At 43.2% G+C, this 22,418-nt stretch overlaps 1 protein-coding gene across 1 annotated transcript in view; it reads left to right on the top strand.

The window, feature by feature from the left end:
- Window positions 1–14,035, top strand: part of LOC311109784 (rho guanine nucleotide exchange factor 7-like) — a 29,262-nt gene extending 15,227 nt beyond the window's left edge. The window contains exons 10-20 of the mRNA XM_084152782.1: window positions 948–1,086; window positions 4,878–4,937; window positions 5,366–5,512; window positions 5,967–6,053; window positions 7,701–7,779; window positions 8,102–8,256; window positions 8,808–9,029; window positions 9,165–9,348; window positions 11,423–11,522; window positions 11,680–11,734; window positions 11,968–14,035. Coding sequence (XP_084008908.1) covers window positions 948–1,086; window positions 4,878–4,937; window positions 5,366–5,512; window positions 5,967–6,053; window positions 7,701–7,779; window positions 8,102–8,256; window positions 8,808–9,029; window positions 9,165–9,348; window positions 11,423–11,522; window positions 11,680–11,734; window positions 11,968–12,090 — 1,351 coding nt within the window. The 3' untranslated portion in view covers window positions 12,091–14,035. The remainder of the gene's footprint in view (window positions 1–947; window positions 1,087–4,877; window positions 4,938–5,365; window positions 5,513–5,966; window positions 6,054–7,700; window positions 7,780–8,101; window positions 8,257–8,807; window positions 9,030–9,164; window positions 9,349–11,422; window positions 11,523–11,679; window positions 11,735–11,967) is intronic.
- Window positions 14,036–22,418: the final 8,383 nt, after the last annotated feature.

The following is a 22,418-nucleotide window of genomic DNA, read 5'->3' as shown; positions in this document are numbered from 1 at the left end:
TGTTACTGTGTGTTTCAGTGAGGAGCTGGGGGAGGTTAGTATGTTACTGTGTGTTTCAGTGAGGAGCTGGGGGAGTTGAGTATGTTACTGTGTGTTTCAGTGAGGAGCTGGCGGAGTTTAGTATGTTACTGTGTGTTTCAGTGAGGAGCTGGGGGAGGTTAGTATGTTACTGTGTTTCAGTGAGGAGCTGGGGGAGGTTAGTATGTTACTGTGTGTTTCAGTGAGGAGCTGGGGGAGGTTAGTATGTTACTGTGTTTCAGTGAGGAGCTGGGGGAGGTTAGTATGTTACTGTGTGTTTCAGTGAGGAGCTGGGGGAGGTTAGTATGTTACTGTGTGTTTCAGTGAGGAGCTGGGGGAGGTTAGTATGTTACTGTGTGTTTCAGTGAGGAGCTGGGGGAGGTTAGTATGTTACTGTGTGTTTCAGTGAGGAGCTGGGGGAGGTTAGTATGTTACTGTGTTTCAGTGAGGAGCTGGGGGAGGTTAGTATGTTACTGTGTGTTTCAGTGAGGAGCTGGGGGAGGTTAGTATGTTACTGTGTTTCAGTGAGGAGCTGGGGGAGGTTAGTATGTTACTGTGTTTCAGTGAGGAGCTGGGGGAGGTTAGTATGTTACTGTGTGTTTCAGTGAGGAGCTGGGGGAGGTTAGTATGTTACTGTGTGTTTCAGTGAGGAGCTGGGGGAGGTTAGTATGTTACTGTGTGTTTCAGTGAGGAGCTGGGGGAGGTTAGTATGTTACTGTGTTTCAGTGAGGAGCTGGGGGAGGTTAATATGTTACTGTGTGTTTCAGTGAGGAGCTGGGGGAGGTTAGTATGTTACTGTGTGTTTCAGTGAGGAGCTGGGGGAGTTTAGTATGTTACTGTGTTTCAGTGAGGAGCTGGGGGAGGTTAGTATGTTACTGTGTGTTTCAGTGAGGAGCTGGGGGAGGTTAGTATGTTACTGTGTGTTTCAGTGAGGAGCTGGGGGAGTTTATGGAGGGGAAGGGAGCCAGTAGTCCAGGTATCCTGACCCTCACCACCAGCCTCAGTAAACCCTTCATGAGGCTGGACAAATACCCCACACTACTGAAGGAACTGGAGAGACACATGGAGGTGAGAGGGAGACGGTCTGTGTTTATATTTTTTATATACAGTGAGGGAAAAAAGTATTTGATCCCCTGCTGATTTTGTACGTTTGCCCACTGACAAAGACATGATCAGTCTATAATTTTAATGGTAGGTTTATTTGAACAGTGAGAGACATAATAACAACACAAAAATCGAGAAAAATGCATGTAAAAAATGTTATAAATTGATTTACATTTTAATGAGGGAAATATGTATTTGACCCCTCTGCAAAACATGACTTAGTACTTGGTGGCAAAACCCTTGTTGGCAATCACAGAGTTCAGACGTTTCTTGTAGTTGGCCACCAGGAGGGATTTTGTCCCAATCCTCTTTGCAGATCTTCTCCAAGTCATTAAGGTTTCGAGGCTGACGTTTGGCAACTAGAACCTTCAGCTCCCTCCACAGATTTTCTATGGGATTAAGGTCTGGAGACTGGCTAGGCCACTCCAGGACCTTAATGTGCTTCTTCTTGAGCCACTCCTTTGTTGCCTTGGCCGTGTGTTTTTGGTCATTGTCATGCTGGATTACCCCATCCACGACCCATTTTCAATGCCCTGGCTGAGGGAAGGAGGTTCTCACCCAAGATTTGACGGTACATGGCCCCGTCCATCGTCCCTTTGATGCGGTGAAGTTGTCCTGTCCCCTTAGCAGAAAAACACCCCCAAAGCATAATGTTTCCACCTCCATGTTTGACGGTGGGGATGGTGTTCTTGGGATCATAGGCAGCATTCCTCCTCCTCCAAACACGGCGAGTTGAGTTGATGGCAAAGAGCTCGATTTTGGTCTCATCTGACCACAACACTTTCACCCAGTTCTCCTCTGAATCATTCAGATGTTCATTGGCAAACTTCAGACGGGCCTGTATATGTGCTTTCTTGAGCAGGGGGACCTTGCGGGCGCTGCAGGATTTCAGTCCTTCACGGCGTAGTGTGTTACCAATTGTTTTCTTGGTGACTATGGTCCCAGCTGCCTTGAGATCATTGACAAGATCCTCCCGTGTAGTTCTGGGCTGATTCCTCACCGTTCTCATGATCATTGCAACTCCACGAGGTGAGATCTTGCATGGAGCCCCAGGCCGAGGGAGATTGACAGTACTTTTGTGTTTCTTCCATTTGCGAATAATCGCACCAACTGTTGTCACCTTCTCACCAAGCTGCTTGGCGCTGGTCTTGTAGCCCATTCCAGCCTTGTGTAGGTCTACAATCTTGTCCCTGACATCCTTGGAGAGCTATTTGGTCTTGGCCATGGTGGAGAGTTTGGAATCTGATTGATTGATTTGCTTCTGTGGACAGGTGTCTTTTATACAGGTAACACATTGAGATTAGGAGCACTCCCTTTAAGAGTGTGCTCCTAATCTCAGCTCGTTACCTGTATAAAAGACACCTGGGAGCCAGAAATCTTTCTGATTGAGATGGGGTCAAATACTTATTTCCCTCATTAAAATGCAAATCAATTTATAACATTTTTGACATGCGTTTTTCTGGATTTTTTTGTTGTTATTCTGTCTCTCACTGTTCAAATAAACCTACCATTAAAATTATAGACTGATCATGTCTTTGTCAGTGGGCAAACGTACAAAATCAGCAGGGGATCAAATACTTTTTTCCCTCACTGTGTGTGTGTGTGTATATATATATATATATATATATATATATATATATATATATATATATAGTACCAGTCAAACGTTTGGACACACCTACTCATTCCAGGGTTTTTCTTTATTTTTATTATTTTCTACTACATTGCAGAATAATAGTTAAGACATCAAAACTATGAAATAACACATATGGAATCATGTGGTAAACACAAAAGTGTTAAATCAAAATATATTTAATATTTTAGTTTCTTCAAAGTAGCCTCCCTTTGCCTTGATGACGGCTTTGCACACTCTTGGCATTCTCTCAACCAGCTTCATGAGGAAGTCACCTGGAATCCATTTCAATTAACAGGTGTACCTTGTTAAAAGTTGTGGAATTTCTTTCCTTAATGCGTTTGAGCCAATCAGTTGTGTTGTGACAAGGTAGGCTTGGTATACAGAAGATAGCCCTATTTGGTAAAAGACCAAGTCCATATTATGTCAAGAACAGCTCAAATAAGCAAAGAGAAACAACAGTCCATCATTACTTTAAGACATGAAGGTAAGTAAATCTGGAAAATGTCAAGGACTTTGAAAGTTTCTTCGAGTGCAGTTGCAAAAACCATCAAGCGCTATGATGAAACTGGCTCTCATGAGGACCGCTACAGGAAAGGAAGACCCAGAGTTACCTCTGCTGCAGAGGATAAGTTCATTAGAGTTACCAGCCTCAGAAATCGGCAATTAACTGCACCTCAGATTGCAGCCCAAATAAATGCTTCACAAAGTTCAAATAACAGACACATCTCAACATCAACTGTTCAGAGGAGACTTCGTGAATCAGGCCTTCATGGTCGAATTGCTGCAAAGAAACCACTACTAAAGGACACCAATAAGAAGAAGAGACTTGCTTCGGCCAAGAAACACGAGTAATGGACATTAGACCTGTGGAAATCTGTCCTTTGATCTGATGAGTCCAAATTTGAGGTTTTTGGTTCCAACCGCCGTGTCTTTGTGAGACGCAGAGTAGGTGAAATGATGATCTCTGCATGTGTGGTTCCCACCGTGAAGCATGTAGGAGGAGGTGTGATGGTGTGGGGGTGCTTTGCTGGTGACACTGTCTGTGATTTATTTAGAATTCAAGGCACACTTAACCAGCATGGCTACCACAGCATTATGCAGCAATATGCCATCCCATCTGGTTTGAGCTTAGTGGGACTATCATTTGTTTTTCAACAGGACAATGACCCAAAACACACCTCCAGGCTGTGTAAGGGCTATTTGACCAAGAAGGAGAGTGATGGAGTGCTGCATCAGATGACCTGGCCTCCACAATCACCTGACCTCAACCCAATTGAGATTTGGGATGAGTTGGACCGCAAAGTGAAGGAAAAGCAGCCAACAAGTGCCCAACATATGTGGGAACTCCTTCAAGACTGTTGGAAAAGCATTCCAGGTGACTACCTCATGAAGCTGGTTGAGAGAATGCCAAGAGTGTGTAAAGCTGTCATCAAGGCAAAGGGTGGCTACTTTGAAGAATCTAAAATATTAAATATATTTTGATTTGTTTAACACTTTTTTGTTTACCACATGATTCCATATGTGTTATTTCATAGTTTTGATGTCTTCACTATTATTCTGCAATGTAAAAAATTGTAAAAATGTAAAACCCTTGAATGAGTAGGTGTGTCCAAACTTTTGACTGGTCATGTATATAAAAACAAATTGTGGGTAGATTAGCTTTAATATTGCAGATAGATTGTGGCTTCTATCAATGTAATTGTCTGCATCATTTCCAATCCCCCATATATTTTTTGGGTATGTGTATATATATATATATATATATATATATATATATATATATATATATATATATATATATATATATATATATATATATATATCTTCCATTATTTTCCCCTAACCCTACCACCCCTCCTCTAATTGGACTAAACTAATGGACATCAACACTTATGCTTCTACTTCCAGCTTATACATACTATATACATTTTACAGACACAGTATATTTTACAATAGCTATCTTTTGTTTGTTATTAGTCCCATCGCTCTGTGTTTCTGTCTGTGTAGTATGAATAAAGGTCATTTGCCTGTGAATGGTTGTTTTTTGTTGTGTAGGTGTATTGACTGTGTTAAACCTGTGATCTTCTGATGAATCAAACATCCCTCTTTTCTGTACCAGGAGCATCATCCTGATCGACCAGACATCCAAAAGTGTATGACCACCTTCAAAAGCCTCTCTGTAAGTCGGACATGAGTAGGCCGTATACCGTCCCTGTCTCGGTTTAATGACTTGTGTAGTGTTGAAGGGTTAAATTGACATGTCTCTGTCTCTTGGTGATGATGTATATGGAATCCAGTGTTGTTAAGGGTTAAATTGACATGTTAAATAGTCTTGTTGATGTATGTATGTATGCAGGCAGTGCAGTGTTGCTAATCCTGGGCTGAGGGAAAAGCTTTAGCCTGGCTCTGAGCTCCACGGCTTGGCTCTGCTGTTCTGTGGCTTGGTGCCCTGGCTAGGGCTTCTATGCAGCCTGGATCTTCCTGGCTTGTGTGTGTGTACATTTGTCTGTTTTTCTCTCTCTGTCTCGCTCTCTCTCACATGGGCTGGGATTCAATACTTTCAAACAACTTCCTTTTATTTATTTGTGTGTGTCTCCATGGCTCCAGGCTCAGTGTCAGGAGGTGAGGAAACGGAAGGAGCTGGAGCTTCAGATTCTATCTGAGACTATCAGACGCTGGGAGGGAGATGACATCAGAACCCTGGGCCCTGTTCTCTACATGTCACACACACTCTGCCACACACACGGATCAGAGGTAAGACACACACACAGATCAGAGGTAAGACACAAACACTCTGCCACACACACGGATCAGAGGTAAGACACACACACACACACACACACGGATCAGAGGTAAGACACAAACACTCTGCCACACACACGGATCAGAGGTAAGACACACACACACACACACACGGATCAGAGGTAAGACACAAACACTCTGCCACACACACGGATCAGAGGTAAGACACACACACACACACACACGGATCAGAGGTAAGACACAAACACTCTGCCACACACACAGATCAGAGGTAAGACACACACACACACACGGATCAGAGGTAAGACACAAACACTCTGCCACACACACAGATCAGAGGTAAGACACAAACACGGATCAGAGCTAAGACACACACACACATCTAAAATCTACACCCATGAACGTCTTAACAGTGTGTGTGTGTGTTTGTGTGTGTGTTCTTTAGGAGAAGAATGAACGCTACCTCCTGCTGTTTCCAAATGTTCTCCTAATGCTGTCTGCCAGCTCCAGAATGAGTGGATTCATCTACCAGGTCAGTATCTCTCTATCTATCCCGTTATCTCTCTCTCCAACTATCCCTTTATCTCTCTCTTTCTCTCTCTCTCCATCTATCACTTTATCTCTCTCTCATCTATCCCTTTATCTCTGTCTCTCTTTCTCCATCTATCCCTTTATCTCTCTATCTCTCTGTCCTTTGTTAGTATGTAGGGCCCTGTAAAATCAGCTTTGTGGAGAACATGACGGAATCCTGGAATCCAGACATTCAAACGGAATTAAACAATATTCAAAAATGTATTAAACTTAGTAGGAAATCAACTAAATGTATTGAACTTATTAGAAAAGTCATTAATTTGCCCAAGATTATCATAAGACATGAACAAAATGCATCAGTGATTTGTATTTTCCTTCAACTCTCTGAAGAGACAACTGCACAGGAATGCCCGTCTGTGTGTGCACGTTTGTCTACCACTTATTGTAGCCGTTAGCGATTATGCTAATGTGTTGCCAACTGTCTTCTGGTGGATGGTAAGGCTTTCCCTAAAACCTTTTCAATTAAATGTTAAAGCTGCAATATGTAACTTGTTGGGCGACCCGACTAAATTCACATAGAAATGTGACTAACAGATCTGTAATTCTCATTGAAAACAATTCTAAGAAGCAGTAGATCTGTTCTATGTGCGCTATTTCTATTCTTCCCGTTCTTAAGTTTCGTTTTTGCATCTTTTACTTTCGGTTTTGTACACCAGCTTCAAACAGCTGAAAATACAATATTTTTGGTTATTGAAAATATATTTCACAGCTGTTTTTAAATGATATAAGGAAGGCCCAAAAAATGGTCAAAGACTCCAGTCAACAAAGTCATAGACTGTTCTCTCTAATACCGCACGGCAAGCGGTACCGGAGTGCTAAGTCTAGGTCCAAAAGGCTCCTTAACAGCTTCTACCCCAAGCCATAAGACTGCTGAACAATTATTAAAATGGCCACCCGGACTATTTGCATTGACCCCCCCCCCCCCCACCCCCAAATAAATGCTTCACAGAGTTCAAATAACAGACACATCTCAACATCAACTGTTCAGAGGAGACTTCGTGAATCAGGCCTTCATGGTCGAATTGCTGCAAAGAAACCACTACTAAAGGACACCAATAAGAAGAAGAGACTTGCTTGGGCCAAGAAACACGAGTAATGGACATTAGACCAGTGGAAATCTTTGATCTGATGAGTCCAAATTTGAGGTTTTTGGTTCCAACCGCCGTGTCTTTGTGAGACGCAGAGTAAGTGAAATGATGATCTCCGCAATTGTGGTTCCCACCGTGAAGCATGGAGGAGGAGGTGTGGGGGTGCTTTGCAAACTTTGAGTGGTACAGAAACATCCTAACCAAACAACGGTCTCTGGCAAGTGAGCAGTTAAATTAATGGGTAATTACACCCAAAAATCTAAATTTCTTAGATTTTTCCCAGACCTCAAAAGTGGTCTCCTGATGTGGTTTAAGCATTGTTATGGACTTAGAACATCAAATGTTGTTATTTTTTCTATTTAAAAAAAGTGTGATTTTGAGAGTGAAAAAACGGGGAAGAAATGGAATCAGGCCAAAAATCGAACTGATTTTATAGTGCCCTAAATATGTAAACACAAAAGGTTTCTGTAATTCTTATTTGTCGTTGATTTGTTTTAAAGGGTAAGCTGCCATTGACAGGAATGCTAATCTCAAGGATAGAAGATTGTGAGATGGTCAAAAACGCTTTTGAAATATCAGGTACGTTTACAGTTTACGTTTATTGGTTGAGTTTAAACAGCTCAAATTAAGGGTAATGTCTGTGTAATTACATGTGTGTTTGTGTGTGGATGTGTTTAACTATACTTGTGGGGACCCGAAGTCCCCACAAGAATAGTAAACAAACAAAATGTGACCAACATTTTTAGTCCCCACAAGGAAAAAGGCTATTTCTAGGGGGTTAGGGGTTAAAGGTTAGGAGTTGGGGTTAAGGTTAGGGGTTAGGCAAAATAGGATTTTGAATGGGAATCAATTGTGTCCCTACAAGGTTAGTTAAACAAGACTATTTGTGTGTGTGTTACAGGCAGTACGTGTGAGCGGATGCAGGTGGTGTGTAACAACCAGCAGGATCTGCAGGAGTGGGTGGAGCATCTGTCGAGACACACCCAGATCAGAAACACCCCCTCCATGATCATGACCACAGCCACCGCCAAGCCCCAGTCTGTCCCGTGCCACACGGTAACACCCCCAACCTCGCCAGTCTGACTGTCAGCTAAATGGATAGTTATCAAAGTTTGTCTGACATTTTTATTGTGTAGATCCAGGTACTGTACATCCATTAGGATATCTGTAGGTTTAAATCCCAAATGAATGGGAAAGATAATGCTGCGTTCATAACATCTCGTAAATTCGTAAATGCGACCATACCACTGGGAAAGATCCATTTGAACGCTCCTCCAACTGGTAATTACCAGTGGGGAAACTCGTCTATCATCACTGACTTCTCCCACATGCTGAACTCTGATGTCACATACTAAGGAAATGACCTTGATAACAGCATTTTCGGCAGTTAAATGCAACAATAAAACATTATTTATAAAAAGCAATCTATTAATATAGTTTTTGAACACTATAATGTTTTGACAAGCTAGCTAGCTGTACTTTTAGTTTGTTTGAAGCAGCTTGTTTGCACCATCTAATTCCAAGAGATGCTACTTTATATAATTTATGATATACTCTCTCTTTGTTGTACCTGTATCTCTTCTCTTTCCTCCTCTCTTCTCCCCCAGCTCCCGTCCCATCCCCTGACCCCCTCCAGACACTCAGAGAGTAGGGTTGTATCTGGGGGCCCTGCCTACCACACCCTACCCCACCCCTCCTCCCACGGGGCCCCTCACACCTCCCCCATATGGGGACCCCTAGAGCCCCCCAGCACCCCCAAACCCTGGAGCCTCAGCTGCCTCCGCCCCGCGCCCCCACTCAAGCCCTCGGCAGCACTCTGCTATAAAGAGGTATGGTCCTGGGCCTTTGGTCTAAGAGGGAATAGGTTCCAAGCAGTAATAGCCAGCACAGTTTCCAGAGATGATTTTCCACTAGGGTTCTAAGAGAGCCTCTCTTTTCCTCTCTTTTCCCCCTCCTCTCTCTAGGATCTGAGTAAAAGTCCTAAGAGTATGAAGAAGCTGCTGCCTAAGCGTAAGCCTGAGAGGAAACCTTCAGAAGAGGACTTTGCTACCAGGAAGAGTACTGCAGCTCTGGAGGAGGATGCCCAGATCCTGAAAGTGATCGAGGCCTACTGCACCAGCGCCAAAACACGACAGACACTCAACTCAAGTAAGACTGCACCGCAAACACACAACCTGTCAGAGCCTCAGGACTTCAACCAATACCAGCTAGTCTTTGGTGTCATTTGACTTCTCCTCCGAAGCCTGTCTTTCATTTCTGTACTAACATGAACCATGTCCAGATTAGTTATAAGACTTCACTGGTTCTGGATAAATGCTCTTTAGAGTATAGCTCTTTAGATGTTCTATTCACTGTGACAGTGGCTAGTCTAATGCTATTCATAGTTCAGTGTTCTCCTCTCTCTTTAACTGTGTTCTCTCCTGTTTCTTTTCTTTGCATTCTGTTATTCTCTGTTACTCCTCCTATTGGTTTGTCTATTTTGTTTCCTCTATATTCCCCCCTTTTTTTAAACAAATATAATCATCCATAACCCCACACATCCCATTCCTCCTCGTTTTAAATACACCTGTATATTATTTATCCTATTATTATGGATCCCTCTCTCCACAAACCTCCTAAACCATTATTTATAATTCCTCCCCACATCGCTTTATTATGGTTTGATCCACTCCCCCCTCCTCGTTCCATATGGTTTGATCCACACCCCCCTCCTCGTTCCGTATGGTTTGATCCACTCCCCCTTCCTCGTTCCGTATGGTTTGATCCACACCCCCCTCCTCGTTCCGTATGGTTTGATCCACTCCCCCTTCCTCGTTCCGTATGGTTTGATCCACTCCCCCTTCCTCGTTCCGTATGATTTGTCCCGTCCCTCAGCGTGGCAGGGTACTGATTTGATGCATAACCACGTGCTGGCCGAGCCAGTTGACCGATCCAGTGTGGACGCTATAGGTTGCCGTAGCAGCCTGTCCAGAGGGACCGAGCCCTGGTCTGACCTATCAGAGGACTCGGATTATGACAGTATTTGGACCGCCAGTAGTTGCAGGACCGCCTCCGTTTCTCGTAAGAGCTACTGTCGCTCCTCCCATATATCCCACTCCCTGCACTCCTTTTTAATATTTTTATTTATTTAGAAAGAAAAATATGAGTTTCTTTCCTCATAGTTTGTTTTGGAATCTCATTCTAACTGCTGCCTTGGCCACGTTCAGTACGCAAACATTGTAGAACGTTGCAGATAGAAATGCCATGAATAGAACTGACGTGATTCCTTATTCTACATGCCCGAGAGCTATGTTTGTTCAATACAATACATTTCTATCTGAACGTTGGCCAACGTTGTGTCCTGCTGAATGCTACCCTGGTTTTCCTTCAGCCACCTTTTGTAGCGTCTCTCCCCCTCCCTTAGTCATGGTTAGTTGTGTATGGTTTACAGTAGCTCTGTCTGCTGTTTCTGTGAAATGTCTGTCATGCAAACCTCTCAGAAACTGAATATAGGAGGAACCTAACATGAACTCTCTGCCCCGTCTACAAACACACACACACACACACACACACACACACACACACACACACACACACACACACACCCTTCTCCCCTCAAAAGACCTCGGTGGACAAAGGGAATAACTGCTCCACAGCTCCCTTCTGTCCTCCTCTGTTCTCAACTACTAACATCTTCAAAGGACCTGGTGTCACGTTACAATCATTAAAATGATGAGTTAATATGCTGCTGTCATGGCTTAGATCTCCCTTGGAGAACAGAGATATTGAATCTCAATGGGATCTCCTGAATGAATAAAGGATAAATGGTAGATGAGAGGAAGACTTGATTTGCCAGATCAAGTTCTCCTCCTCTATCACACCTGTCCTGATCCTTCCACAGCCCCCCTGCCACAGTCCCCCTGCCACAGGCCCCTTCCTCAGGCCCCTTTCACAGCCCCCTCATCTGAATCTGGTTTGGGCTGTGTCCTAATACTCTAAAATGGCCTCCTTTCCTTGTCTTCTTTCCATCATTGCCGCTGATAAATGAAAGGGCTACTATAAAGGACTGTCATCAGGGAGGACAGGACACAAGGAGAGGAGGCTAGTTTGAACTATTGAGCTACAGCCTTGGTGTGTCAAACCTCTACTGAAAGGTCATCCACCCTCAGTCAGCCAATCAGTCAATGGGTCATCCCATCCATCGACCAATGTGCTCTGCTGACTGTCTTGTTCTACCAATCAGGATCCAGGGAGAAGTCAGGTCTGCACATGCTCTTCCCTGAGGAGGAGAAGATCATCGTGGAGGAGACCAAGAGCAACGGACAGACTGTCATCGAAGAGAAGTAAGAACTACATTCCTCCCAATGCATTAGATTGGGAGAATATGCTTACAGCTTCAAGTCTTCACTTCACACGTTCAGAAGTTGATATGTTCCTTAATGGGGTTTATTGATAATGGTGTGCTGTGGTTGGGTTGGCTAACTAACATGTCTGTCTTAGGACTCTAGTAGACGCAGTGTATGGGCTGAAGGATGAAGTACAGGAGCTGAAACAGGTGAGCGTTCAGGAGCGTTAGCACGGTTAGCATTCACTAAACCGTCACATCAAATAGCATGTCACAGTACAGTCATACAGCACCAGAATCATAATTCATCAATTAGAGGATCTCTATGACAAGAATTATCTTAAGCATATACATTCCAGAGCCATTTCTGCTCTGTTCATTCCAGTCATGTGCGATTAGAGCCTTTTCTAAGATCCAGCGGCCATCTTTGTTCCCCCCAACAGGACAACAAGAAGATGAGGAGGACCCTGGAGGAAGAGCAGAAAGCCAGGAAGGAGCTGGAGAAGATCCTGAGGAGAGTCCTGAAGAACATGAACGACCCCACCTGGGACGAGACCAACCTGTGAGTGCTCAGGTGACATCACATCAACATGGTTGGGTTTGGGTTCCACCGTGACTGGACCAAAATTGTTAACCACAAAGCCATCTGACGTAACGCTGTGAACTGACACACTGTGGAACACTGATCTGTCACTGTTGTAAGAATACTGGGTATGGTCCAAAGTTGAAACAGCCAATAAAAATGAAACATAGCATCCCTGAATCCCTCTGGAAGACCAGAGGGTCTGCAGCATGGACCTCAAACCTCTTCTCTGTGTTGATCTGGGAGGCTGGAACAATCACAGTAGTGAAGATACGACTGACGTCACTGATTCTCTGCCTCCTTCTGGGTGATTCTCAAAGAGGGATTCCTCTCTACCTCTCCCCTTCTGCATTGATCTGAAAGCAGGGGAAAACAACATGGGAATTTTCTGTCACTTGTGTAGTACTTTAACATCCGTGATGAGGAAAGGAAGTAAGTTCAGACTATTGAGATCCATCCTCTGCATGTAGAGCAGTAGTCTCAGGGAATAAATACTAGACAGTGGCTGCGTCTCAATAGTGGTTTGCTCTTCTCATCTTTGCTGATCTGCACTGATAGATGCAGTAGGTCCCTAGTGCCTACAAGGGGATTTCCTTTCACCTGTCCAGTTTTATGCAGATGAGAGATGAGGAACGGTAGCCACTGTAGACTATTGAGATGCAACCCAGACGATTTTGACAGATTATGATTTTGTCACTGCCTGCATACCCTGCTGCCAAGCTCCTCTCAACACCCCCACCCTCCTCTTACCCCCCTCTGGAGCATCTACCCACACATTCCTCTGAGCCTTGTAGGAACCTATGGCCAACACACAGAACAGGATAACCTCTAGCTCATTCCGGATGTTTCCATGGAAACCTCAGCAATACAATACTGGAATGTTTTCAGGTGATAAAAAAAAAAAAACTTTTGATTATGATTCTTTGAAGTATTCTTTGGGTATGGATGACCTATTTCTTGTTTGTTGCTTTTATTTTACCTGATAATGGACTCTCTATTTGAATGCTTTCCTGAAAACGATGTATTTCTACTTTTGTCTTCCTACTTTTTTGTCACCTATGATTTGTACAGAAACGAACCGTAGCGTCTCAAATTAATATCATGAAATGTGCCTTGGGGAAATGATTCCAGGCTCTTCAGTTTAAAATGCTTCAAATATTCCAATGCAATATTGACTCCAATGATGAACACTACTTATCTGTTTCAGATTCTATATTATGTCTGTAATTTATGTATTTAAATGAAATTGACTGATGAGAAATGTATTGTGCATTCCTTAAGTCTATTGTTCACTGAAAACCTCCCTCCCATACCCATCTCTATATTTATTTCACCTCTTTCTCTCTCTATCACTCTTCACAACTTGTCTCTGTGAATTAAACCAGTAAACTGAATATCTTGTTTATCTGAATACTTGCAATGACTGATATGTTGTTTTACCTACCTTAGATAAAAGACTGACTGTAAGTTGCTCTGCATAAGACCGTCTGCTAAATGACCAAAATGTAAATGTGATGTATCCTTCGTCCTGCAAAGTGCTGTCACTTTAACTTCAAATGAATCAGACTGTTATCATTGGATACCTGTCAGTGGTAGATTCAGGTGGAAATGTACTATAAACAGGCCAGGATTGGTGTCCGTGACCACGTTTACATGCCCACAGTATTCCAGATAGTAGCTCATATCTCGCTTAAGGTCTTATTCGGGATAAGCTGTTTACATGCACCTTTTGATATCCCGCTCACGAGTATCCCTGCATCCGTGAATAAACAGAATATTCCTAATTTAAGTTATATGGGTTAAATGGAATAGTAACTGAAATCTGGACACTGACTGTAGGCCTATAACCTCTCACATGTAGCCTAATATAATATTAACTCCTGCAGAATTATACATTTCTTGCAATAAAATAATACAACACATTTTCATTTTGTCTCTGGAACAGGAGTGGTATGATTTCTTTCTTTCAGCGTCTCTTGAGAGAATGTGAGTGTAACATGTTATCTTTGACACTGTTATGCAAGCAGATAGTATTTCAACCATATACATATATTTTTTTTTACATTTAGCAGACGCTCTTATCCAGAGCGACTTACAGTTAGTGAACACATATATATATTTTTTTTTATACTGGCCCCCCGTGGGAATCGAACCCACAACCCTGGCGTTGCAAACGCCATGCTCTATCAACTGAGCTACATCCCTGCCGGCCATTCCCTCCCCTACCCTGGACGACGCTGGGCCAATTGTGCGCCGCCCATGAGTCTCCCGGTCGCGGCCGGCTGCGACAGAGCCTGGATTCGAACCAGGATTTCTAGTGGCACAGTTAGCACTGCGATGCAGTGCCTTAGACCACTGCGCCACTCAGGAGTACAATGTGCAGCCAAGATCAACTGAAGTCTTATCGGAAACGTGATTCATTGTTTTCTCAGCTTTTCATTTCCTTAAAACCGGTCAAACTGATAACATTTGAACATTTCGCACAGGAACAGTCTTTCCATTATTTTGGAATTAGTGCATTTTCTCCCGGTCCCTAAACGAAAGACAACTTTACCGGTGTTAACTACAGTGCCTTGCAAAAGTATTCATCCCCCTTGGCGTGTTTCCTATTTTGTTGCATTACGACCTGTAATTTGAATTGATTTTTATTTGGATTTCATGTAATGGACATACACAAAATAGTCCAAATTTGGTGAAGTGAAATGAAAAAAAATTACTTGTTTCAAAAAATTCGAAATAATAAATAACGGAAAAGTGGTGTGTGCATATGTATTCACCCCCTTTGCTATGAAGCCCCTAAATAAGATCTGGTACCTGTAATTTGAATTGATTTTGATTTCATGTAATGGACATACACAAAATAGTCCAAATTTGGTGAAGTGAAATGAAAAAAAATTACTTGTTTAAAAAAATTCTAAATAATAAATAACGGAAAAGTGGTGTGTGCATATGTATTCACCCCCTTTGCTATGAAGCCCCTAAATAAGATCTGGTGCAACCAATTACCTTCAGAAGTCACATAATGAGTTAGATTGCACACAGGTACACTTTATTTAAGTGTCACATGATCTCAGTATATATACACCTGTTCTGAAAGGCCCCAGAGTCTGCAACACCACTAAGCAAGGGGCACCACCAAGCAAGCGGAACCACCAAGACCAAGGAGCTCTCCATACAGGTCAGGGACAAAGTTGTGGAGAAGTACAGATCAGGGTTGGGTTATAAAAAAATATCGGAAACTTTGAACATCCCACGGAGCACCATTAAATCCATTATTAAAAAATGGAAAGAATATGGCACCACAACAAACCTGCCAAGAGAGGGCTGCCCACCAAAACTCATGGACCAGGCAAGGAGGGCATTAATCAGAGAGGCCAAAGATAACCCTGAAGGAGCTGCAAAGCTCCACAGCGGAGATTGGAGTATCTGTCCATAGGACCACTTTAAGCCGTACACTCCACAGAGCTGGGCTTTACGGAAGAGTGGCCAGAAAAAAGCCATTGCTTAAAAAAATAAATAAGCAAACACGTTTGGTGTTCGCCAAAAGCCATGTGGGAGACTCCCCAAACATATGGAAGAAGGTACTCTGGTCAGATGAGACTAAAATTTAGCTTTTTGGCCATCAAGGAAAAGGCTATGTCTGGCGCAAACCCAACACCTCTCATCACCCCAAGAACACTATCCCCACAGTGAAGCATGGTGGTGGCAGCATCATGCTATGGGGATGTTTTTCATCGGCAGGGACTGGGAAACTGGTCAGAATTGAAGGAATCATGGATGGCACTAAATACAGGGAAATCCTTGAAGGAAACCTGTTTCAGTCTTCCAGAGATTTGAGACTGGGATGGAGGTTCACCTTCCAGCAGGACAATGACCCTAAGCATACTGCTAAAGCAACACTTGAGTGGTTTAAAGGGAAACATTTAAATGTCTTGGAATGGCCTAGTCAAAGCCCAGACCTCAATCCAATTGAGAATCTGTGGTATGACTTAAAGATTGCTGAAAACCAGCGGAACCCATCCAACTTGAAGGAGTTGGAGCAGTTTTGCCTTGAAGAATGGACAAAAATCACAGTGGCTAGATGTGCCAAGCTTATAGAGACATATTCCAAGAGACTTGCAGCTATAATTGCTGCAAAAGGTGGCTCTACAAAGTATTGACTTTGGGGGGGTGAATAGCTATGCACGCTCAAGTTTTCTGTTTTTCTGTCTTATTTGTTGTTTGTTTCACCCCAAAAAATATTTTGCATCTTCAAAGTGGTAGGCATGTTGTGTAAATCAAATGATACAAACCCCTAAAAAATTAATTTTAATTCCAGGTTGTAAGGCAACAAAATAGGAAAAATGCCAAGGGGGGTGAATACTTTCGCAAGCCACTGTAGATTACTGCATTCATTCTATCTATGTAAGACATAATTCTGGTGAGCACTGCTTTATTTAGTCTTCTGGGGCAACAAGTTATGACAGAAGAGAAGCTGCATGTACCTAACTATAGTTGACAAACAATGGCCTACTAAATGTCAGAAATTATCATCAGAAATGTATCTCAATTAGGGGTGAAAGTAGCCTAAACCAGTAGGCTATAAGGTCCAGTACAGAGTATCAGCAAAACAAATTATTATGGAATTATTATGGTGTATCGAACTGCGCAGGTAGCCTACTTTTTACATTTACATTTACGTCATTTAGCAGACGCTCTTATCTAGAGCGACTTACAAATTGGTGCATTCACCTTATGAAACAGTAAACAGGATAAGATGTTTATAGTCTAAGATCAGCATATCCCAGGCTTCTTATCGGGGTTTCTCATAACCGGGATACAAACTTTTTTGTGTTATTGTAAACGGGATATTATGTTTATTTGCGTCAACTCAAAAACAGAATACTTGAGTATCACGAATAATAATGGCATATTGGTGTGCATGTGAACGTGGTCAGTGACCCTATAACCAATGTTCCCTCTAAACTGCAGCTAGCCCGTGCAGAGAAGCACGAGATTGAACTTCACTCAACTTTCTAGTTTTCCCCTTTAACACTATCAACGGAATTGTGATCGAATTAACGCAATATTAGCCACTTTCAATGTAACATACCGAAACAAAACAGACTATGCAAGACTATGCAAAACGAACTGTGCAAGAGATTTTCTTGTAGGCAGAGCGCATTGGAGTAGGACTGTATTGCATTGACAGGCAGGACTCAGGCCATACTCTACACAGACCGGTGCAGCATAACCAATCAGAGCTGCAGTAGGCCTATATGCCAATAGCCATTGCCATTATTTGGATATGTGCCATTTACTTTGAACTGGACTGTGTTTACAGCATGAGCGGTGGTGAGTAGATGCGCTTGTTTTGAGATCAAAGCAAGAGCTGCATGTAGCCACCTGTGCATATTTGTTCATATTATTTGCTAGTTAGTGAGTTATTATCCCAGTTATAGCTAATTTCTAGTCAACAATGTGGGAGTGGTTGCTTCCTACAAGAGCACAAAATGTGTGCATTTCAAGCCATCTTTGAAAAGCGAGTCAGGTAGAGCTTTTTTTTTGTCTTAAAGGGGCAGTTTGTATTTTTAGACAGTCTTGAATAAGCTAAGTAGCCAATAGGCAGAACATAGCATAATTGGTCTGATTCTCTGTAATAATGGTATGGGAATAATAATGCATTTTATTTTGTAAAGTGGTTTCTTGCATCAAACACATTTTCAGTCACCACCTTGTCTGAAGGACAAGTGGATAAACAGGTTAATGTCAAGCCCTGCATGTTCTTTTCAAAAGTATCATGGAATGTAGGCCAACATTGAACACCACACTTTGGCTGCTACTGTAGGCTGAATAATAGAACAGCTATTTCCATTTTAAAATGTTATGGGATGCATGTTTCTCCATTGTTTTTGATGGTAGGCCACTCTGGTAGGCCTACATTATGATCAAATAGCCACAGTAGCAGTTGACCACTGTTAAAAGTGTAGCCTAAAGCGGGTACAGCCTCAGTGTTCACAGAAAACGTACCGGAATTTGCACTGAATCTTCCCAACGTTCAAGTTTGCACTCAGCAGACCTGAAATTTGCTCAGTGCCCAAAGAAATGAGAGGGAACGTTGCCTATAAACCCTGTCATTGCACCTCTCAATGCAGCTACCAACTGTGTAGGTACAACTGGCCCTGTTGTTCCACAGGTTTCAGCACTGTACCAGCAGGTGAGGTTGTATTCCAGTGTTGCATGCCTTCTGTTGGCAATGTGGCATATCTGGCATGAGCGAAGCCCGTTCTATTGTGGAGGGTCCATGTGACAAAGCTTCCTTTATGTGGAGAGAGGGATGGGGGTATTCAAACGGCTGAAAACCTTTGACGGCTGTGCCCACCTTTGTCTTGGCATAAGCCAGCGGTAAGTCCCCCCACGTTAATGCCACTATTGTGACTGTCCTCCTGCCCACTGCCTCTGACCATTGTTTCACAGTAATCCAGGTTTGGGCTGGAGAGCGGGGTGGAGGAGAGAGAAAGAGAGAGAGAGAGGATGATGAAGGTTTTGGCTGTGATTGAAGCCATAGTGGAGGAGTACTGTATGTCTCAATGTAGAATGGGAGCATCATTTAACCCTTTGATGGTTTGATACTCAGTTGGGATATTTTTGTTCCAACCCTGCACTGACTGGCACACCTGATTCAAATATATAATCTAATCATGGTTGCCAGTTTAGAGCAGGTTTAGTTTGGTCAGGTGCATTAGAGCTGGGCTGGAATAAAACCCTGCGCACACTGCGTCCCTCCAAGACTGGAGTTGCCTGTCCCTGTAAGTGAAATCTATTCAATCATCTCTCAGTCATCATAATTGAAAAAAGAGAGGAGAAGGTGCCATTTAAGAGCAGTGAAAACAGTGAAACGGATACAACTCGGGTGTAACAATGAATCTATTCAGCTCACAGACAGGCTAGTCCCACTGTTTCCCCAAAAGCACAACACCACAGCAGTCTCTACTCCAACACCATTATAACAAACAAAGTGGTCTGAATCATAAAGCCTCATAAAGCCTCACAGGTCCACAGAGACAACGGCATTGTGGGAGATTTAATCGCCGGGCGGATGCCCAGTCAGAGCGGAGCGCGGGGATGCGTAGTCGGACGGATGGGGACGAGCGCTTCTTCCTTCCTTCCTTTTGTTTGTGCAGAAGCGAGGGATGACATTTAGAGAGAGAATGACATCTAGTAGACATTTCCATGAGGACAAAGCTCGGGAGCAGCCAGCGGTGGTGGCCTGCCCACTAGACAGAGACAGCAGAGGCTAAATGTTACCTGTCTGCCCTTGATTAGAATAGCACTGGATCTCCAGACTGAGGGCTTGGAACACAATGGCTTGTTGATGTCTGTGGTGCTATTCTGTTCTGTTCTATTCTGCATAAAGAACTGATGAGGATATAGACTAGTAGTCTGTCTCTATGGTTTCACTAAAGCAGAGACTGTGGCCAAGGTTCAATGGGGGTGGTTTCTGCATTAAAGTTTCTTACAGTGGCGTTGTGCTATTCTCCTGGATGGTGATCAATCCAGACAGGCTCTGTTTTCTATACATGGGAGGTGAATAATACCCCATGTCTTGAACTGACAGAATATACTGATTTCAAGACATGTTTTCACCTCAGCAAGAAGTGATAGCAGAGTTGTCTCGGAATAAGACAAAGTTTCCGTTCTTCAGGAAGTAGCCAAATGACACTCCCAATGTTGGCTCCCATATCTAGACTCCTTCCTGGTTTCTCTGTGTAGTGCTTCTTTCTGTCATTCTAAAAGACATGCATAGGCAAGCCAAAGAAAGACAAAAGCAAAGCAGATAGTGAATTGAAAAGCGACAGTGCTGCATATTCAGTTCCTTCATAACAGCAGCAGCAGGCAGCAGAGAGAGTGAAGGTTGTATAAAGATGGCCTTATTAAAGTGACAAGGCAATTTACTGCCTTTATGGGGGCGATGACTCTACTTCATTGACTTACAATGGAAAGGATATAATTTTGCAGATGTTGGTGGAAGGTCTCAAATGTCAGCTTTCAGAATGCCAGCCTGGGCCTTGATGGTGAATGAATAATTGATAAGTCACCTTTGTCTACCGTTAAATATTCTTACACAAACACAAAAGCGCTGCAGAAAAATGTAAAAGAGCATCTAATGTATCTTTTTAGTCGGCAGATCAAACACGGTGATAGCTTGGATGTGCCAGGAGGGGTTTATAATGAGTATGGGAACAAGGGGGTTGATTAGCCTACTGTACCTGGTGCCTTAGAGCTAGGACATCTGGATGATCTTAAGTGAGCTGAAGCCTGTTTTTGTTTAAGCCTTGGGTGAAGATTAGGGCAAAGATCACAGAGAGCCAAGAGCTCCGAACTAAGGTGTCCACTAGTCTAAAGTGTCTGCCTCTCCTTGTGTCCTTTCATATTTTATGTGAAAACAAAGAATAGGTGAGGGCACTATCATGGAAGATTACCAGGAATTAGCTTTCACCTGTCCAGTTTGTTTTATCTCAGTGCAGATGGAGAGGATGAGACATTAGGGAGCTATTATAGAATATTGGATTTGGGACACACTCCTACACTCCACTGAATGCCAGGCGGTGAAACAGGTGAGGTAGCTGGCAAAGGGAGAGTATATTTCTCACATGCATTCAACACTCATATGGCAAAGATCAGTAGTTGGTATTCCTGCCATTTCAACCCTTTCAGCCCATTCTGAGTTCTGCCCACCATAGAGCCCATGTAACGTCCATTTATGGCAATACATGTGAAAAAAACTGTTATTATACAGTAATTGTGGAAACTGCTAGGTGAGGTAGTTACAGTCGGTAGTTACATGTTCTTAACAACATCTGTTATATCATCCTCATGACACCTTAGGCCTTTGGGTCAAGTCAAGTGTTCAAGTCTTGCAATGATAGTCTTGCCAGCTCCCTCCATCCACCTATACAGCCCCATAGTCCTAAGGCAATAGGGGGTATTGTCTAGGTTGAGAGCAGCAGATTGTCTGCAATCAATAGTTCTGTACAGAATGAAAGTGACAGCAAGTCACTGCAGCCATCTTACAATGGGCCTCAGCCAATTGTACAGCTCTGAAACCATCAAGGTGTCTTTATTTTTAGAGGCCTGAATAAATCAGCTGGTTACACCCCCCATGTGCATGCGCACACACACACACACACACACACACACACACACACACACACACACACACACACACACACACACACACACACACACACACACACACACACACACACTCCTCGCCTTGTTCCTGGCTTCTTTATACTGGCTCTGTTCAATGGCTAGTGATCATTTAGATTTGACATGTATTGTAAAACCCAGAGCTAGTCCCTCTCTCTGTCCCTCTCTCTTTCTCCACAGCCCTGTCATTAATTTCCAGCCTTTGCAATTTTCAACCCAAAAAAAGAGAGAGAAGAGGAAAGAAGACAAAGGCCAGGCAGACTGGATGCTCTTCTCTCAGGCTCTGTTATTGTACAAAATAGCAGAGCAATAATTTTTAGTCAATGGTTTACTCTAAAAGCTTTCCACGTCAGCTCTGTAAAGAAAAGCAATAAAGCCCAATTCAATGGGCATGAATAAAAAAGAAAAATCCTTTGGGGGTTCGACCAAAGGGCGCCTTTTCTTTAGCTGGTAATCAAATTGGAGCTGAAATGAAATGGAGTTTTCTTATGAAAATAGCCTTTGTTGCCAGGAAGGCTGGTAATTCATAAACAATAAGCAGGCCTTTGTGTTGATAATAATATATTCATGCTGGTGCTCCCGGGGAAGGGAAGGGTAAAAGCCAGAGCGTCAGGACTGTATGAGGAACAGGATATAAAAGGCAACAGAGGCTTGAGGAGACACATCAGTCCTACTGCCACAACTCTCAGAGATGGTTGCTGCTACTGGGCTCTCTCTCTCTCTCTCTCTCTCTCTCTCTCTCTCTCTCTCTCTCTCTCTCTCTCTCTCTCTCTCTCTCTCTCTCTCTCTCTCTCTCTCTCTCTCTCTCTCTCTCTCTCTGTGCTCTCTGATCTGCTCTCTCTCTCTCTCTCTCTCTCTCTCTCTCTCTCTCTCTCTGTGCTCTCTGATCTGCTCTCTCTCTCTCTCTCCCTCCACGCACTCACCATCTCTCTTTTCTGCTCTTTCTCTCTCTCTCTGTGCTCTCTGATCTGCTCTCTCTCTCTCCCTCCCTCCACGCACTCACCATCTCTCTTTTCTGCTCTTTCTCTCTCTCTGTGCTCTCTGATCTGCTCTCTCTCTCTCTCCCTCCACGCACTCACCATCTCTCTTTTCTGCTCTTTCTCTCTCTCTCTGTGCTCT

This window comes from Coregonus lavaretus, assembly GCF_964263955.1.
Source record: "Coregonus lavaretus genome assembly, chromosome: 35".
Taxonomy (NCBI): Eukaryota; Metazoa; Chordata; class Actinopteri; order Salmoniformes; family Salmonidae; genus Coregonus; species Coregonus lavaretus.
This window is presented reverse-complemented; position numbering and strand designations above follow the sequence as displayed.